Here is a 19,669-nt window from a genome sequence, read left to right as displayed (position 1 = left end):
GCATCTGCCATCTGGGATCCGCATCAAGCATATCTCGCCAAAGCCCTCGAGGCAGTTCAAAATCGCGCCACAAGGTATATTCATTCCACATACTAACGTCAGCATATCATCTTTAAAAAAGATCTTCCTTACCGCTTCTATCCCTTCGTCACCGCATTGCGACCCTTTCCCTCTTCTACAGGTTCTACTATTCGACGTTTAATCGACCACCTTACATTGTTCCCCCAATGCGCCGGTCACAACGCATTGGCCATCCTCAGCAGGTAGCACCACCACATTCACGCACAAATACATTTTCAGCCTCATTTTCTACCGAGCATCTAAAGACTTGAATGGCCTTCCTCATCAAATCGCTGCCATCACATGCTCTTCACAATTTGTTCAAGATGTAACAACTTTTTTATTTACAGAATTGAATGCATTATAACACTTGTTTGTATACGTTGTTTTCCCACGCCTTATGTAATACGGTTTTATACCCCTACTACGGGGTCTTTAAGTAAATAAAATGAAATGAAATTAAAGTGCCGAATAGTCCTAAAACACTACAGCATTCTTAGCATGCTTTATGCACTTTCCGGTATCTATAGATGTCTGGATGTAACCGTTTAATTTTCGCACCAACTTGGGTCACTGGGTATGTGCCACTGGGTATTGTAGGAGTTGAGGAGGACGTCGGGATGAAAAACTTGGGAGGTTTATTTTACATTATGTACAGTGAGGGTCAATGAACAGTCTTAGAGTCATTACGGGCTGGCAGCAACTCGGACGCTGCGGCCCGTCGCAAGAAGTTCGAAAGAGATGAATCAGGGAATGCTCTAGGAATCCTCCCCTGCTGCTCCCGGTCTGCGTCTTTTAAGCCCTTCGGTGTCTTGGCTTAAAACGACGTTCGGCCAATGGGCGAGCCCGCTCAGATGACGCCATTTTCAGCCAATGGTAGGCGCCCCTGCGATGATGTCATACCCGGCGAAGAGAGTCGCCACTTGGTCCCCCTGCGGTCTTGCCTTGCTGACTTACAACTCGCCGTCACAATAGCCAGGTGGGGGTGACGGCGGACCAAGGCGGGCAGAATTTCACGGTGTCTTACTTCTCCCTGCGGTCTTGCCTCGCTGGCTTGCAACGCGTCGGCACAGTGGGCGTATGGGGGCTACGCTGCCAGGCCTTTCCAGTACATTACAGCCGTCTTGCTTCAGGACCCACTTTACTTGCAACAGTGCCGGGCTATCCCCTCGCTTTCTGGAAGAGTCAAGCATTGAATAGCTCCACCGGCGGCGTACGAAGTGGGGGCCTTCAACTTGTTTGCACGTGCGCGCCTCTGGAATGTGGCATCCGTGTTTCTGCGCTCCTCAATTTGCTGTGGTGCGATTTGATGTGGTCTGGGGAACTCGAAGTAGGCTCAGGAAACGGCCCCGTATCTAACAGTATGTGTTGGTCTTCATAATAATCATCGTAACATATAAAACAAATCATCACCAACGTCGCCAGTCATCTTCAAAGGATGGATGCGATGCCAAGTTCTTGCTTTCAAGAAAAGAAAGCGACGTTGACATAGGTAATTACAGGCACCACTGCTGTGTAAATGCAGAACCTTGGCCACACCGGGTACCCAATATATGATTAGTGATTCGGTAGTAGTCAACCACTAATAAAAACATAATCACGTCTGAATGGAAAATAAAACAGACACCTCAACATTTTTGTCGAATTTTCCTGCAGAACTCACAGATGTCTTTACGTTGCTGTCGATCTCTGTACACGGCCTTCCAACTTGGAGCAAATGACAGAAACCAGCAGAGCAGCATCACCTCCGAGATAATGCTGCTGTAAATGCAGTCAACTAGCAGTTAACTTAACTACACCAACATGTGCATACCATATCTCTCCTCGCATTTCTTTGTGCAATCTGCTGTCCTTGATACTAGTTTCTGAGTGGCTAAGTGATCACATGGCACAAAAAGAATGCAGAGTGTAATTTTATACTATAGTTAGGCCTTTAGTGTTTGCTTAAATCATTAAATTATATGTTAGCGTTTGGTTGACTGGAAAAGCTGCCACCAGCAGTGAAATAGATAGTATGTAGTTCGAAATATTATTACAACAGTGTTGTCTAGTTAAGCTATTGAATTGCTCAATAGAGTTAAACCTAGACATAACAAATCTTTAGGTAACGAATTCTTGGAAATAACTAAATTTTTTCATTCCCCAATGCCACCCCCATAGAAGCCCATGTATTTCTGGCCTATATGTAATGAAGGCACAGTAGCAGTTGACCTTGTTGTAATGAATTTTCGATGCTCATCATTTATTATCGTGAGCAGTAGCTCCACCGAAAATTTGGGTATGTAATGCAGTTGACAAATACAACAAACAGCCGATCACGAGAGCAATGTAGGCGATCGCAGCGAGCCACAGCTAGTGTGCCGTGATGATGATGATGAAAGCCGCTGGCTCCTCTAGTAGATCAGCTTCTGCATTTTTAGCTTACGCATTGTGACACCAGGTGTCACTACCATGCCTGCCTGTTTTAGTTTTTTTTTTTTTCAGGCTTAAGGCTGTTTCACATGCTGTGACTGGAATGGTGAAAATCGGTCCAGTTGCGTGCAGTGCAATGTGATTTTTAGAGGGTCCATTTCACATGATTGCGATTTCAACAATGCGACTGCTGCCACGCCCAGAGTTGCTGGCTGCCAGGTGTTGTGGCACACGCCGCATAATTCTTTTAACGTAATGAAAACATCTACATTATAATATTGTTGACCTGTCTTTATTGGGAGCAAATAATATGTGGTTTTGTAATTAAAAAAGTTTTGAAGTTTAAAGTTGCTTTGGAGTACGAAACGGCAGTTTCTGTAGTTCGGTGTGAAGGGGCATGGTGTACGTAAACAGTTGTCCACAGCCAGTTGTTAAGTGCTGCGTTGTCTCATGTGCCTTCTCTATATGTCCGTGTCATTCTGCCTGCCCTACATAAAATTATAAAATGACCTATCAACAATCCATATAGCTACCCTCACTGCATATGCAGTATTTGGAAGTCAGCTGCAGCGTAATTGTCATGTCAGTGCAACAAGATCCTCACGCTACCCGTGCTCAGCGTCAGCTTCTGGAGAAATGATGTGCTTATAATGCTCGTGATTGCGCATTGTGTTTCAAGTGCAGGTGCTCCTGAGGTGTTTCTGAAGGTGTTATGCACGAGTTTGTGATATGCGCTCTGGGACACATTGGATGGCTTCAATTACAACTGATAAAGAACACACATGCAAAACACACTACAGGCAAGCATGTTTTAAGCACAATGCCTTACTGTTTCATGTGTTCGCTGACGAAGGGCGGACCGTGGTCGAAATGTGGGAAGTTGTCCTTTTTTTTGTACGTGCGTCCTCAACCTACAAGTGCCTGTTCATATATATATATATATATATATTGTGAGCGCAACACATGCCTGACTTTCAACTTCATCATCTCCACATATAATCATCCATTGTACATCTTCTCCATCTATATAGTCTAGCCCGGTTATAACGAAGCCACTTATAACGAAATACATGTAGTGGTTATAACAAAGGGATTTCAATTTCCCCTTCCCATTTTTGCATTTTCAACACATTTTGGGTCCGGTTTTAACGAAGTAAATAAGAGCGTGTCAGCGGATATAACGACGAGATTTAATACCAAACGCAAAATAATCTGCCAATCAACACATTTTTGCGTCCTTGAGGAGATTTTTTCCGCGAAAATAAGAGCAAAATTCGGCTGACGCCGTCCTTTAGTGGCGTCGCTGATGCTGCCGCCGCGACGGCCTGCTTGGAGCAGCTTTGGGATTCCGCTAGCGACTTGAACCTTGTGCCTGCGGGTCTAAGCCACACGGACTTCGTTTTCGCCGACGAAGACCTTGTTGCCATCGAGGACTTCACGACTGAAGAAGTTGCCGGGAGTGTCATGGAAGAGACCTTGGCGGACAGCGCCTCCGACAGCGAATGCGACGATGCTAGTTGTGCCCCTAAGCCGGTCACCTCCACAGCGGCCATCGCAGCTGTTGACACGCAACGGATGTACCTCGGGAGTCCGGAGTTCGACCAGATCTTTCGTTCGCAGTTGGATGGTATGGAAGCTGCAATCCTGAAGTCCGCACTCGCGAAACGTGTTCAGGGGACGCTGGACCACTTCTTTCAGTGGCAATAAATCGGTATGCCCATGCTCGCATTTTTTTTTTCATAGTCCACATACTACGAAATAGCGGATATAGCGAAGTTATTTCCGATTCCCGCCGACTTCGTTATAACCGGGCTAGACTGTATATATAATCACCAGCAGCACAGCTTGATTCTCGTGGTAGTAGCACAAGCTCGGCTGAAATAAAGTGGTTCCTTACAAGTGGTGGAGGTGCTTTACGTTCCCCAAGACCTTTCGCACATTCTCACTGGAGCTCCGCTCGGGTCACTGCATAACACCACCAGCCATGCTCACTTCATCGAATCCCTGCACATCTGAGGCCGCTGCTCCACTGCAGCCTTTGCCTTCCATCATGACCATCAACAGCTGCCAGTGTGACCCCTAAGTCTTCAATGTCATGAACACCCTCTCGGAAAACTCCCTGATGCAGTTTTGGGAGGGGAACCTTGTGTCTCTTCTTGTGTCGTCTGTTTGGCATTTTAGTACTTCAGCAACATGCACCAACTAGCCCAACAAAAAGTTCTGCTGGAATATCTTTCTTATACAGTGGGCCCTTCAATATGTGTTTCCTCCCTACGTCAAATATGGCAGCCCTCGTCACCAACATCACATGGCCTTCATGCCACGCCAGACACATCTCGTTTTGCCTCAAGAAGGGACTGATCCCTGGTGAAATTTCGGCCCTCTTTGGTGCCATTCAGCCTTCCTACTGACACATAAAGCGGGCGTGTAGGATTGTACGTTCGGAATTGTGAAGGCAAGTGTGGCTCTTTTTTTACTATTAGAGCCTTACTTGTCACATCAATTATCCTGAGTGGGTTGCCGAGAAGAAATTCCGGGAATACAGGAAGCTTGCCGCTCAAACGGCGAAGTTCTGGTGGCGACATATGTTAAACAACACACCCAAGCCCCCAGACAAGAAGGCCAGTGGTGCTATAAAAACCCTGAGACAACTACACGTCATGGAGGAAGTAAAAAACGTGCTAGCGAAGGGACCGAAGTTCAGCCTCGAACCTGAAACCGCAGCGCATGAACTACTCTCTTTGAACAGGCGTGTTGCCGGGAAGGCGTCACCTGAAGACCAGGAAAGGTGCCTACTGGAAGGAGTAGACGCTCTGTCAAGAACAGTTTCAAAAAAAGTCTTAAGCAACCGAACTGGGATTAACAAAGTAGTCACCTTCTTCAAGGACAATGGCCTGCTGCTTCTACAGGCTGACAAGGAAGGAGGCTTCGTTGTGGTCCCGCAAGGAATCTACAAGGAAAAGGCCTTCCGAGCTGTGGAAAAGAATTTCACCACGTCAAGCCTCAAGCCGGCTAGAGTGAAATATCAGGCTGCGTCCCTCTGCAAGGAACTGGAACTAGGAAAGATAGCAAAAGCCATAAGTGCAAAAATAGGACTTTGGGCATGTTTTTACCGCCAAGACCCACAAAGAAGAAGTCCCGTTCCAATGTATCCTGAGTGAAAGAGAATCTTGGCAACGTCATGTTAGCCAGTTTCTCTTAAAGCATTTGAGTTCACTTAACATATAAGATCCTTTCGAAACAAAAAACTCCTATGATGTGGTAGGATTTTTCCAGTCCTGCGGCACCATAGGTCATTTTTTCTCAATCGATGTTAATGATCTTTTCTATTCTATCCCACACAAGGAGCTGTTTTTAGCTGTTCAGGCATGTATTGAAAAGAAAGGTACTGTTCCGTTTCAGAATTCTGTGGGCATGCCAGTCAAAAATTTCATTAGGCTTCTGGAGTTTTACCTTAGTTCCACACTAGTTCAGTTTGATGATAGGGGTTTGTGTTCAGAATAAGGGCATATGTATAGGGTCCTGTGTAGCCAATATCTTAAGCAATATTTTTCTCTCGTCCGTTGATAGTGTATTGAACAGCATGCCTGACAAACAGAAGGTTTTGAATGTATTTAGATACGTAGATGATTTCCTAATTGTGTTAGACAGACAGGATCCATCAGACCATCAAGAAACTGTCAAAGAGATGCTAGAGGTTTAAAATACACCTGTGAACTACCAAAGAACAATAAGTTAGTTTTTAGACCTCGAGCTCAGCCTGGGAGCAGAAGTGCACTGGAAGTACCACCCCTGAGCGCAAAAAGAGCTCTTGTCTTATGAGTCAGCCCACTCTAAGACAGTAAAAAGAGTGATAGCCACAGGGGCATTGGAATCGGCTGCCAGGAAATCATGTAAGCATGGTATACGAAGCAGCTTCCAACTGCAGATTGAAAGGCTAAAAGAGAAGGTGTTCCCATAGACAGTTTTAACTTCTGTAGCATAGTACCTGCTCCAGAAGATAAAAGGTAAAGAAGAAAAAACATGCAAGAACAAACCAGGAGATTAAGACCCGTAGTCATATCGTACTCTCACCGTGTAGCTTACATGTACAATAGAAATTAGTCTCCTCTTAAAGTAGATGCATTAGGGGCGCCATGAAAGGTACCTGTCAATAATCACACCTAAGAAGCTGTGAGACTTCTGGTATTTGATACCCTGGCCATCGAGAGAAACAGGAGCCATGAGTTTGTGCGTAAACATGATGAAGGCACATTTTTCGATGGACACACTAAGGCCTTGTTTGCGAAGATACGAACAAGTTCGAGTGGCTGCCCGCTGAATTCTTGCGTGCACTTGAAGACTAGTCACCGCGGAAGACCAAAGACAAATATCACCAGCGTACATTGATAGGTGAATTGTCCTGTGTAACATTTCAACAACCATAGTTAAGTTAAAGAAATAGGGCTCAATGCCCCGCCTTGTGGGATGCCACTGTGACGACAACAAAATGACAAGGAGACGGTTAGCTATGACTAGGAGGCAGTGTTGTTATTGAACACCGCAAAACTGATACGAAACTAATACAAACGATATAAAACTGATAAATGGAACACTGTATGCATATTGACGACACAGAAACCACAGTGGGACATGAGCGCGCTGCACATGAAACGTTCTGCTAAGGCACGTAGTTTAGTGACCACTTAGCGAATTAAATTTTTTAGCCCGCACATTCATGCAATTATTGCGTAGGATGTTGATAAAGCTGCAGCCGAGAAATACATTTTCCTTTGTATATAAAAGACTTCCAACATGGAAAGCTCATATTTGCAGCAATGTTGTATGTAGTCTTTTTGTTCAAAATGTATATCTCGAAATTTTTTGTGTTCTCTTGGTGCAAAGCAGCATCAATGTTTTTACGGAGTTTTCTCGTTTTAATTACAAATCTATCTATGAACGAATTTTTTTTGAAGAATAGTTAATAAATGTTTGCTTGAAAATAATAGCATTAGAAACCACATTCCTTCTAGAAACTGGTACTATACATTCTAATATCAAGCTGTACCAATAAAAAAAAATTGTTGACCAGACTACCCAAAAAAGTGCCTATTTTCTCATGACAGAAAAGTGTTAATGACATTTGGTTAAAACACGTTGGCGGGCTAGTTGGTTAGAATTCATGGTAGAGTGTATAAGCGTGACTGTACGAAGACGTAGAAAGAAACAGATACACAGACACAGTGCTTCACTTTCAACTATTGATTTTATTTTCACATGGATCGATAAATGTACACCGTACGAGCGGAAACAAACGTAACAGCTGTTATGTTTGTTTTCGTTCGTATGGTTTATCTGTTTACCTGTGTATCTGTTTCTTTCGACGTCCTCATACAGTCGCGCTTATACACTCTACCATGGGTTAACGACATGCCTTTCCGCATGCGTGAAGAGGCACTGAATATTACATGAACCTTAGTCGTGGCTCGCTCCTCTAGAGTAACAATGTGATGTGGCATGTACTAGTAACACAGCGTAGTCAATGGTTCTGAGTATTCCTAAACCTCTTCCACGACTCCCAAGGTCATGTATTCTGGGCCTGCTTGATCCTAGCAATGCAGCGTGTCTTCATTTTTCTTTAAAGTTGAAGGAGTCTTTGCACTGCATTTTCCCTGTTGATTTCCAAGTTAACATTTTCTTTCCATGGCAAGCTGACTTGAAAGTGACCGTTTAGTTGTACTATCTCATTCTCGTATTCTTCCACAATTTCAGCTTCTGTAGTATTCAACTATGTTTGGCGTTCCACATTGATTTCAAGCTCCAAAACCTTTGTAGCTCTTGAAGTTTTGTTTCCACAGCCTCAACATTCAGAAACATGACTGCTTGATTTCGGGCTTGATTTAATTTTGTTTTGGTTTGCTCCAACGAACCTTGGAATACCCAACCCAGTACTGCCTTAACAGCCATCAGTCTGCTTTCGATATTTTTTTTTTGGTCTACGAGTAAAGAACTCCCAATAATAATCTGAGTCGATGAGCAGCCCTATGGCATCTGTTGCAGTCTCAGTTCTGTCATCTACCACTTGTAGCTTTAGTTTTAATTTTCTCGGCTTTCTGATCTGGAGCAGGTAGACAACTGTGAGATATGACGTCAACTTGTAGAGCTTCGATTACCGTGGCTGATTTTGTTTTCTCACATTGCTACAGTTACTTGCAAAACTTTCAATAACTTGAATTTTTTGTTTCCTCCCAACAAACCAATCGTTAGCCTTTCCTGTCGTATTATCTTCGCACCCATTTCTTTTGCTAAGCCAGCTTCAATAAATGTCCAATAACAAATGGCAATGTCGGCCACCTTTTTGTCTCCCTATCCAAGCTACAGCTGTCTGCAAAAACACAAGCTTTAGATTTTCAGCTGCGTGTATAGTAGACATTGTCGCTTGTGCTTGCCACGTGGTGGCCTGTCCCGCCTTCTTTTGACACACCATTATACACACTGATGTGGCATGCATGTGGCATGATTGCATTGCTTGCATTTCACTCTTGCTCTAGAAATAATTGCGGTGTGTTTTGGCCGGGTGCATTTGAAACATGCTCTATTCTTGGTAAGAATGGCCTTTTTTTTTCGTCACTGGAATGTTCCGACGACAGTCCTCTGTTGCATGGTTGTTCTGCTTGAAGAACAGGCAGTTTCTGTTTTCTGAGCTATAAAAGCTTGAAGTAGTTCGAAGCTGTCTGCTCTTATCCTTTGGCTTCGCAACTATCCTCTCCTGTCCACGCTGTGTTTCTTCCCGAAAAGATATTTGCTCTCACAGAAATGACATAAGCCTGTCCAGCTTTTCTTCATATTCTTTTCCGGTTGTGTTGCTTTGTGCGCTAGCTTTCATGGCTGAGCTGTTTCTCATTGCTTCTTTCGACTTGAACTTCACTGACAACTCCGCTGGAATTGCTCTTTTTAACGCTGTCAGCAACATTTGCACGAAACTCTCAGTCGCCACTCGCAGTGATTTGATTGCCAATGTGTTAACCTGCACTCTGTGCTTGTACAGTTCATCACCGGTTTCTTGTGCCGACCTCACTTTCTCTCAACAGCTCGTTCATTTGCAGCTCCATTAAGTGTTCACGATTTCCGACTGCTGTTCGTAGTAGTTTCATCGCATCGTCATAATTTTTCTCTGCAGAGTCTGAAGCCCTTCTATAGCAGACTCTGCCTTTCTGGTTAAAGATGCCAATAAATACTAACTGAACTTTTGTCCCTTGCTCGTCGTAGGTCTAAGGTGAACTGTTGACTCGTACTGAGCCCAGAAGCAATTACACTCCAAAGTGCTCCCGCCAAACTTTATCATTTCCAGCTTTAAGCAGGAAATGCAGCAGCTTAGGTAGTTTAAATAGTTGCTTTGCATCTTCTTGTGTACCTGGTGGTGCCACCTGCCTTGTTCTGTTGTTCAAATCCAACTGTACTGGCTCTCGAATCCTCAACTCTATTGTGGAGAAGATTGTGGTTATTTTCCTGTCATATTTTTTCAAATTCAGTTTTGGCAGTATCTTCTGTTAGAAGTTTTTCCATTTGTTCATTGGTGCTGTTCAGGCTTTCACTAATTCCCTTAACCTGCACCTGTATTGTGGGCAACCGTTCTCCACTAGCTCCTTCATTAATTTGTTGTTTGGCTGCATTGATAGCTGCATGACCTGGGAGCGAAGCCCTTTCCTTTTCTTCGTTACTACTTCTTTGTTCATTTCCAGGCGGATAACAAGGTTCAGGTCCAGGTTGATCTGCTGCTCCACCACCGTCTCTGCTGCTTCTTTGCAGGTGGACCTTCCTTGTGGGCGGGGAGGTAGTATTTAGGTCACGGCACTTTGTCACGGTCACGGCATCTTGGTGCCGCCATTTTAATGCAGGAATTCGTTTTTCTTTGTCTGTCATGGCAGGCGAATAAGTACTTCTAATTTATCTTAGATGCAACAGTAAAAAAAAAAAGTGCCAAAATGGCTCAATTCCTTTATGGCACAAAATGCTTCAATAACACGCTGAAAACAACGAACCGTCACTGTCAATTTTGTGCAGTAAAAAACAAACATTTATTTACAGGAATAAATGACCAACTTTGCCCTTAGAAGAACCTAGTGAAAAATAAGTAGACATATTTGAGCGAGAGCAGTGGAAGGTGCAGCACTGCTTCACAACTGCAGCCCACGCACAGCCAGGGGCTTCTGAATCGCTGTCGTTCACATTTTACCGAAGTTTGAAAAATCTAATAAATTCTTTTTGTCTGTACAACATGAAACGTTGCAAGCATACAGGAAGAATGGCACATAAAAATGTACACCCTGGATGGCAAATGCTACCACACATTTCAGGCCTCCAGTGAGTGCTGCCTCCTGCACAAGGGTTAGCCAAGTTATAAACAGCGGCCGTGTGTTTCTCCCAAGGCTAAGACTGAGAACACTCACCCTGGAAGCTCATGACATCATCATAAAGGTCGAAGGTCAGCAGAGGCTCCTCTAGCTCCCTCAGGAAGGTCTTGAGGATCACCGCCGCAACGTGGACATTCTTGTATGCATCAAAGTTGACATACTTGCCTGCAAAGAACACAATGGCACTCATGCACCTGATAGATATGCAGGAATACTGGATAGCATTTACTTCAAAATTTTTGCTATCAAGCACAGCACAGAGTTTCTTACAGTTATAACTAGAGGGAAAAGTGGCGTTACACTTGCATGCATGGGAATGACGAGAAGTGGGGGCGTTGCCTAGATGTCTTTCTTAGACAGGACACCCTTGAAGGAAATGCTTCTGTCACAATGGTTCAGCCTCTACTTAAATGATATTAGTATTAAGCAAAAATTTATTACTTAAATTTAAGTACTCAAGCTAAGGCACACAGTTATACAACACGTGAACTGTACCGTCAACAATTCACTAAACTTAGGAGCGACAGTGAGAGAGCCTGTGTTCATTCCGTGCTAGTTTCGATTGTACATCTGCTTTCTTTGTTTACGTGTTATGCAGCCGAGTCCATTTATAACAAACTCAATAGTTCTGCAAAACGTCATTATATTAGTCGTTCGCTAAATGCGAACACACCCTTCAAAATATTCAGTAATTAGAGACACAGTCATTCTTTTTCTGCAGTCTCAATACAAAAGCACCAAGCCTTTTCGCCACGTAATGCAACACCTGCCACATGCTTAGAGCGAACTGCACGACCTTTGCAATGAATCAAATCTGCCATTATAGAACTCATGCACAATGCATGTGAAGAAATTCCTGTACAGTTTCTTCAAGTTCAATATGAACAGCCACGCCTGGACTAAACTCTCTCCTCCACGCTCAGTCACAGGCCTTTGCAACGTGACAGGAATAAACGTGTAGCTCGATGGCTCACCACATGAGGTCGCCAACACCTCACCGTATCCGCGAACGCGAAGGGGCTGAATTCTGTTGCTGTCATTTTATTGCAATAGCAATTACATGGACGACACTCCAAGTGCATTTCTGCCGTCGCCGTCAAATTTCGTATAAAGCCCAAGTGCGATAAAATTGTTGCCACGCACCATATGCTGTCTGTGCCAATGAAAGCATGAGAGGGTAAGCCGGCAATCGCGGCTCAATCTTGCACCCGAAAGGAAGGAAAGCGAGGAGGAAGCGCACCGTCTTCCGTTGTGTGCAAGGCTTCGGGAGGAGGGTAGGGAGGGAGGGCGGGTTCTACTACGGGTGGCCACCCAGGCCGCTGTGTTTTCACAGCTTAGTTTGCGTTGAAGCAAGAGGCAGCACGATGGTCAATTCGCCTCGCTGCTGCTGGCCGCCCTTCCTCAGTCCAGCGTTTCGACAGAGAGTTTCCACGGCCATCAAGTGAGATGTATTCCCGTTTGCATGTGCGCACGTGACACCACGATCATTAATTTAGTTACTATGTCTAGGTTTACGAGTTTATACAGCCAATCAAACTACCATCCTTACTTAGTACAGCTGTCCACTAATTTGCCTTTCAGGCTAAACTGAGGCTTTTTCCTGCGTAGCTCCTGTCACTTTCTTTTGCGCACAACGTCTATAAGACCTGTTGTTGCCCATGATGTGAGTGGGGACCCTGCAATCTTGTTCTGGTTTTGTAGGCGTGGTTACCTCCCCACTCCTGTGCCTGACGCTCGTGTCTGAACCTGTGCTGTCGATCCCTCACATGATGTCTATAGTGTACCAGCTTTTGCAGCTGACTTCATGAGCTTTCTCCATGGGATCCTTGCGAGGGGGAAAGCACTGTTTCTTGCTGACGCCTCAAACACAGTCACTGTAGCCATGGTGCACTGTTGCATGCCATTTTGCAAGTCTGAACAGGGGAAGACGTCGGGTGTTTCCTTTCACCAATTTCCTTGCAATGCGGACCTGAGTTGTAAGTAGCAAAAAAAGATATTTCTTGTAAAATTCTCATCAACAAGTCCACATCAACTGTAGTGGGTAGCAAATGCTCCAATTGAAACGATGATTTTTTCAGATGCCAAATACTGAAGTTGCTTGCGTGTGCTGTACCGACCACTTTCCATTTCTATTCATCCTACATGGTGCACAAAGTGCTGCAACTGCTCGTTACACCCTGCCTTGAACAATCATCCATCTTGAACTGCCCAGAAGATGTAGGCAACAAAGCACACAGATGGTGTGACTGCTGTCAAGTTTGTCAGACTACTACTATACTTGCGGGCAACTTTCTGTGGCAATGAAGGGAAAGCTACGAAGGCAAAGCGCACACAAGTGAGAGCGCTTCTGAAAAGAGTTCAGTGTTTTCATCCACATTAGTTGAAGCTGAAGAAGAGAAAATATAAACACTTTATTAGCAACAGTTAAATATGATAGAACACACCACTGAATGTAAAAGTTTACTTATTTTGTGGCTTTTCCCTTCCGCGTCTGGGCAAATGCGAAACCGTTGCACGTGAAGCTGCGTCAATTCGGTGTCTGCTCCAAGCAACCAAAAGCACCGTCACATGCTGGCAGACTACTTGGTGCAGTAACACGTGTGCAGCAGCCATGCGCCCGTAGCCTTCCCTTCTTTGCCACAGAAAGTTTCCCTCAAGTATAGCGAATTACACAAAGACGGTGGGCTCGGCGGCTGTGCCACGATACAGTCCACTAAACTGCTGCTGTTTAATATGCAGGTGTTCGTCATCGCACTGATCGTCGCAGCTCTGCCTGCTACCATCTCGGCCGTCCCACACGCAACTTCAATCTGCCTGAAACCGTGCCTTGGCCGTGCCCCTGCTGTCTCTCGCCAAGCCACGCTAGCCCCTTCGCCCCTTCCTACGCTTCTACTAGCGCCGCTAGTGACGAGCATGATCAACCCTACCACCAGGGAGCTGCCTACGTCAGCAACATCTGTCGGCAGATCACCTATAAAAGAGCAACACCATCACGCGCCAACCCGTGGGCTCGGCGGCTGTGCCACGGTACATTCCACTAAACTGCTGCTGCTTAATATGCAGGTTAGTCAGTGTTACAGTCTTTACGCTAAGAAACCAAGCGACTATGTTTTGGTACTGCTGCCGTGCCCCCAGTGTCTGTTCGCCATCGCAATGAATTGTATTCATGTCTTGCGCTCTTTGCTGCTACTGTCGGGCGGCATAGAAACAAAACCCGGTCCTGACTCTAATGCTGTTCTAACTAAACTAAAGACACTGTCCGCTGGGCAATCGCAGTTAATTAACAAGATTAAAGGTTTAAAAAGCGATTTAGTCGAGACTAACAATTCGATTTCCAAACTAAACAGAAGAATGCATGCCGTCGAGAGCCACTGTCAACACATTGATGACCTGCAGCAGCAGGTTGAAACATTTAAGACTTCTGTGGCTGTGACGACACGGGCAACCTCCGATATAGAAGCGTGCATCGATGACACAGAAAACCGAGCCCGCCGCAATAACCTTATCTTCTTCGGTATCCCCGACCCAAGTGCGTCTGAATCCGCCACTCAAGCAGAGGAAAAAATAAATCGGCTTTGCACGGACCAATTAAACATGACCGTGAATCCTGAGGACATTGAACATGCGCATCGTCTCGACCGTCATCGTGATAGCCGAAACCGTCCTATAATCGTAAACTTCCTTTTTTATAAAACAAAAGAAAAAATTCTGTCTAACGGCCGCAAGTTGAAAGGGACTAACTATAGCATTCGCGAAGACTACTCTTGCACTGTGCAAAATGCCCGGAAACATCTTTTGGCTTATGCGAGGACTAAATCGGCTCCATTTTCATTACGCTACAAAACTCTGTTTATAGGGTCTGCTAAGTACATGTACGACGAAACTACAAAATGTGTAAAAGAAATACAATAGCAATCGCTGCATCACCGTCATCCAACACACCGTTCGATAACGAAAAACCGCCCTAACACAACTATTTCAGCAATCCATTCTAACATACGTAGCTTCCTTTCCAAACGTGACATTGTATCTAATCTGGTTTTATCGTCTGGATGTAACTTGTTGATACCGAAACCTGCCTAACTGCTGACGTATCCGACGCGGAAGTCATGGATGACTTGCCCGGTTTCCATGTTTTCCGTAACAATCACCAGCACTCTAGAGGCGGCGGGGTGCTCATCGCCGTTAGTAATACGATACCCTGCTCCGTTGTTCACAACCCAGGTGACCTTGAAATATTATGGCTTCTCTTTCGTGCAACCCTGCAAATTATTTTACTTGGCCTTCGCTACCGTCCCCCGCGAGCAGACACTAGCTTTCCCGACAAGCTCAACTGCGTCCTAGATGTACTAATGAAAAAATACACTGACACTCAGATCTTGCTCTTCAGAGACTTTAATTTCCCTAATATCAATTGGGATAGCTATCCATGTTCGTCACATAGTATAACCGAAAATGATTTCCTCAAAGTCTGCTTTAATTTCAACTTAACTCAGCCAGTCCTAGAACCAACACGCATAGTGAATGACTCGGCCAACATTTTAGATCTCATATTAACGAACAATCCGTCTAGCCTATCTTGGATATCTTATCTCCCGGCAATTGGCGACCATAAAGTAATCCACACTGCCTTTAACTTTACTTTTCCAAAGCAAGAATCATGGAATAATATAATACACTTATGCGACAATGGCAACTACGAAGCCATTAACAGCGAACTCACGTCCTTCTACTCCACTTTCAGTGCTGAATTCCACAGCAGCACACTTCAAGCAAATTGGTCGATTTTCAAACAAAAAAATCCCCAACCTTGCTACTAACCACATTCCAGTTATTTCTGTACCGACTAACAGCACTAAACCTTGGTTCACAAAAAAGTATCAAGTTTAGAAAACAGGAAAAAAATATTTTTTTGGTTGGCAAAGCAAACCAATTGTGCTGTGGCCTGGACCAAATATTACGAGGCAGAGAAAGTTTGTCTCTCAGCTATGCGCTGCGAAAAACACTCCTTTTTCCATGACACGTTGCCTCATGTACTAAGCACTAACCCCCAGAAATTCTGGCAATTTCTAAACCCCAAACCACCGGATGCTATCCCTATCGCCGACCATAATATAAAGTAATCCCCGAAGAAGAATGTGCCGATGCATTTAACCGCGCATTTTCATCAGTATTCACCACTAAACCTGATGCTCTGTTATCTATACCACCTTCACCTGTACAATCTGTTATGTCACCCATCGAATTCACTGAATATGGCATAATGGCAATAATTGAAAAGTTAAAACTCTCATCGTCCTCAGGGACAGATGGCATCAACTCTAAACTGTTAAAAAATACTAAACTCATCTGCGCATTGTACTTTAGATTAATCTTCTCACAGTCTTTATCCTCCTGTAGCATCCCCGTCACCTGGAAGAAAGGGCAGGTCGTTCCAATCTACAAATCGGGCAATAAAAACTTGCCTCTTAACTGCAGACCAATTTACCTAACCTAACCTAACCAAGATAATGGAGCACGTCATTTTCACCCAAATTATGCACTTTTTTTGACACTAACAACTTCTTTCACCCATCCCAACATGGTTTCCGTAAGGGTCTCTCGTGCGAAACGCAACTTGCTATGTTTGTCCATGACTTACATGTTAATCTTGATGCTAACACTCAAACCGATGCCATTTTTCTGGATTATGCTAAAGCATTTGATAAGTTACCTCACCAATACCTAATACTCAAGCTCTCCCAGCTGAACCTGCACCCTGACATCTAAAATTGGGTTAATGAATTTCTCACTAACCGATCACAGTCAGTGCATGTTATTAATCGCACCTCCGCGCCCCTCCCTGTAACATCTGGCGTCCCACAAGGTAGCATTCTAGGCCCCCTACTTTTTCTTATTTATATTAACGACCTTCCTCTTAATGTTTCCTCTCAAATCCGTATGTTCGCTGACGATTGTGTCATCTACAGCATAATTACTAACGACTCTGACCACAGTATTTTACAAAATGACCTTAACAAAGTGCAAGACTGGTGCAACGACTGGTTAATGACCCTTAACCCCAATAAATGTAAAGTAATGTGCTTCACTCGCCGCCATCAGGCCCTTGTACTCACCGTATATTATTACTAATACTACCTTAGAAATAGTGGACACATTCAAATACCTCAGCGTCACGCTTTCATACGACTTGGACTGGTCTGCTCATGCAAAGCGCATTACTGCCTCCGCTAACCAAACATTTGGATTCCTAAAACGCCATCTGCGTAATGCAGACCGACTTGCATGTTAGCCTTATTACCAACATACAAACTTTGATAAAGTGCCGCCTCAACGATTGATATTAAAACTAAATCACTTAAACTTGGGCCACAGTGTTCTGGTTTGGATCAAGGAATTCTTGTTTAACTGATCCGAACACGTTCTTGTTAATATTAGTACATCTGACCTTGTTCCTGTAACATCTGGTGTACCCCCAAGGTTCTGTTCTTCGCCCTATCCTGTTTCTAACATATATTAATGACTTGCCTCAACAGTTATCTTGCCAAATCCGAATGTTCGCTGACGACTGTGTAATTTACCAGTCAGTTTCTAACCAATGCGACGCAGCAAAACTTCAGCATGATCTAGGCCGTGTCCAGGAATGATGTGACCGGTGGCTAATGACCCTTAACCTGACTAAATGTAAATTTATTTCCGTTACCTGCCAAACGCACCCCGTTAAGTTCTCGTACACAATTGCTAATGAACCTATACGACCAGTAACATCGTTCAAATACTAATGCGTTAATTTGTTCAATGATCTGTCATGGCATGCACACGTTACAAACGTCATATGATCGGCAGATAGTATTGACACGTGTACTTATCTTTATCGGGCGACCACGCTTCGCCGCCTAACAAATGCTATCACACAGCGCGGGACGTGCCTGCATGTATCCGAAGTTTCTGGAAAGTTATCGATGCTTCTATCCGCGGTCTATTGTCGCCGAACCTTGTGTTATCTGATTTCATCGCCTGACGAGAATGGTGTAGAACTTTGTGGAAGGCACGCGGGTCCGAACGATTAGTCTGGAACATTCGACGACTGCTCTATAAAATCCGACGCGCTTGACCCGCTGATCAGATTTACGACGATCGCCGACTGTGTTCGCCGCTCTCGTTGTGCTTTAAGTGTAGCCTGTTTTGTGGGCACAGGTTCGCCCAATAAAAGCTAGTTTTTGCCTTTCACAGTTTCGCTACTGTGTTTTTCGACGTCACGACCACGTGACATCTGGTGGAGGTGCTTTGCGTTCATGTACCGGACGCCCCCACAAAGCCGTGACCCAAGCCCTCACTCGGAAGACACCAACGTCGCCAAGAACCAGCGAGGTAGCCGCAGGCTGCAAGGACTGCCCCCGGAGCACGGACTTTTGCCTGAGACGACTAGGAAGATGGCCACCACGTCCACCCCAATGGCAGCCCCAGCGTCACCCGTCGTGCTGCAGCAGCCCAGGGAGCCTCCGACGTTCCGCGGCTCAACTTTCGAGGACCCGGAAAGCTGGCTTGAGACGTACGAGAGAGTCGCTACCTTTAACAACTGGAACAGCGACGACAAACTGCGATATGTCTTCTTCGCTTTGGAAGACGCGGCCAGGACGTGGTTCGAGAACCGAGAAGCCACCTTAACGACCTGGGAACTTTTCCGAAGCGGCTTCCTGCAGACATTCGCAAGCGTCGTACGCCGAGAACGAGCCCAAGCGCTATTAGAAACCCGGGTGCAGCTACCTAATGAGACGACCGCAATCTACACGGAAGAAATGAGCCGTCTCTTCCGCCACGCCGACCCTGACATGCCCGAGGAGAAGAAAGTCCGCCTGCTGATGCGTGGTGTGAAGGAGGAACTTTTTGCCGGAATGGTACAAAGCCCACCGAAGACCGTCGACGAGTTTCTTCGCGAGGCCATCAGCATCGAGAAGACACTCGAAATGCGAAACCAGCAATTCGACCGCCGCACAAACTCGACAAACTACGCCGGAGTTCAATCACTGGCCACCGACGACCTGCGCGAGACTATCCGAGCGGTCGTGCGGGAGGAGCTACAAAAGCTGTTCCCACCATCACAGCCTCAAGTGGCTTCGATTGCCGACGCCGTCCGTGAGGAGCTCCAACAACAACTTGGAGTAGCCCCTGTATCGCCCCAGTCTGAGCCGCAAGCGATGACCTACGCCGCCGTCGCACGCCGTCAAGGTCCCCCTACGCGACCGCGCCAGGGCCCTGTCACGCCGCAGTTCCGTCGTCCGCCGCCGCCAGCGCCAGCACGACCACCCGTCGCCCAGCGCAGCTACCCGAGGAAGACAGACGTTTGGCGCGCTCCTGACCACCGCCCGCTCTGCTACCACTGCGGGGAAGCCGGCCATGTGTACCGCCGATGCCCATACCGGGAGATGGGACTGCGAGGTTTCGCCGTTAACGCGCCGCGGCCACAGATTGGCGAACGACCTCGCGATATCGCCGACTACCTCGCCGCCACTCAGTGGAGCCCTCGACGAGCTTCCCGTTCGCCGTCACCAGGCCGCTACCTGTCGCCGCAGCGCCGACCATACACTGGCCCAGCCCGCGGCCGGTCCGTCAGCCCATATCCGGAAAACTAAAAGCAGCAACCGATGGAGGTGCGGTTGCTGTTCGTCGAACTGACGAAGATCCTCCGCCGCCGACGAAGACGACGAAGCAACCATCTCGACGACCTAATGACGACACGCCGCCGCCCCGACGAAGTCAGGAAGCCAAGACTACACCGACGAAAGACGACTTGACGACGCGAC

At 45.8% G+C, this 19,669-nt stretch overlaps 1 protein-coding gene across 3 annotated transcripts in view; it reads right to left on the bottom strand.

The window, feature by feature from the left end:
- The window catches only part of RhoGAP68F (Rho GTPase activating protein at 68F), a 229,681-nt gene that overhangs the window by 45,944 nt on the left and 164,068 nt on the right, over positions 1 to 19,669 (bottom strand). For all 3 annotated transcript variants that reach the window (XM_050168775.3, XM_050168776.3, XM_050168777.2), the window contains one exon: positions 10,902 to 11,030. In XM_050168775.3, the coding sequence (XP_050024732.1) occupies positions 10,902 to 11,030 (129 nt within the window). The remainder of the gene's footprint in view (positions 1 to 10,901; positions 11,031 to 19,669) is intronic.

This window comes from Dermacentor andersoni, chromosome 10 (assembly GCF_023375885.2).
Source record: "Dermacentor andersoni chromosome 10, qqDerAnde1_hic_scaffold, whole genome shotgun sequence".
In the NCBI taxonomy this organism is placed as follows: domain Eukaryota; kingdom Metazoa; phylum Arthropoda; class Arachnida; order Ixodida; family Ixodidae; genus Dermacentor; species Dermacentor andersoni.
This window is presented reverse-complemented; position numbering and strand designations above follow the sequence as displayed.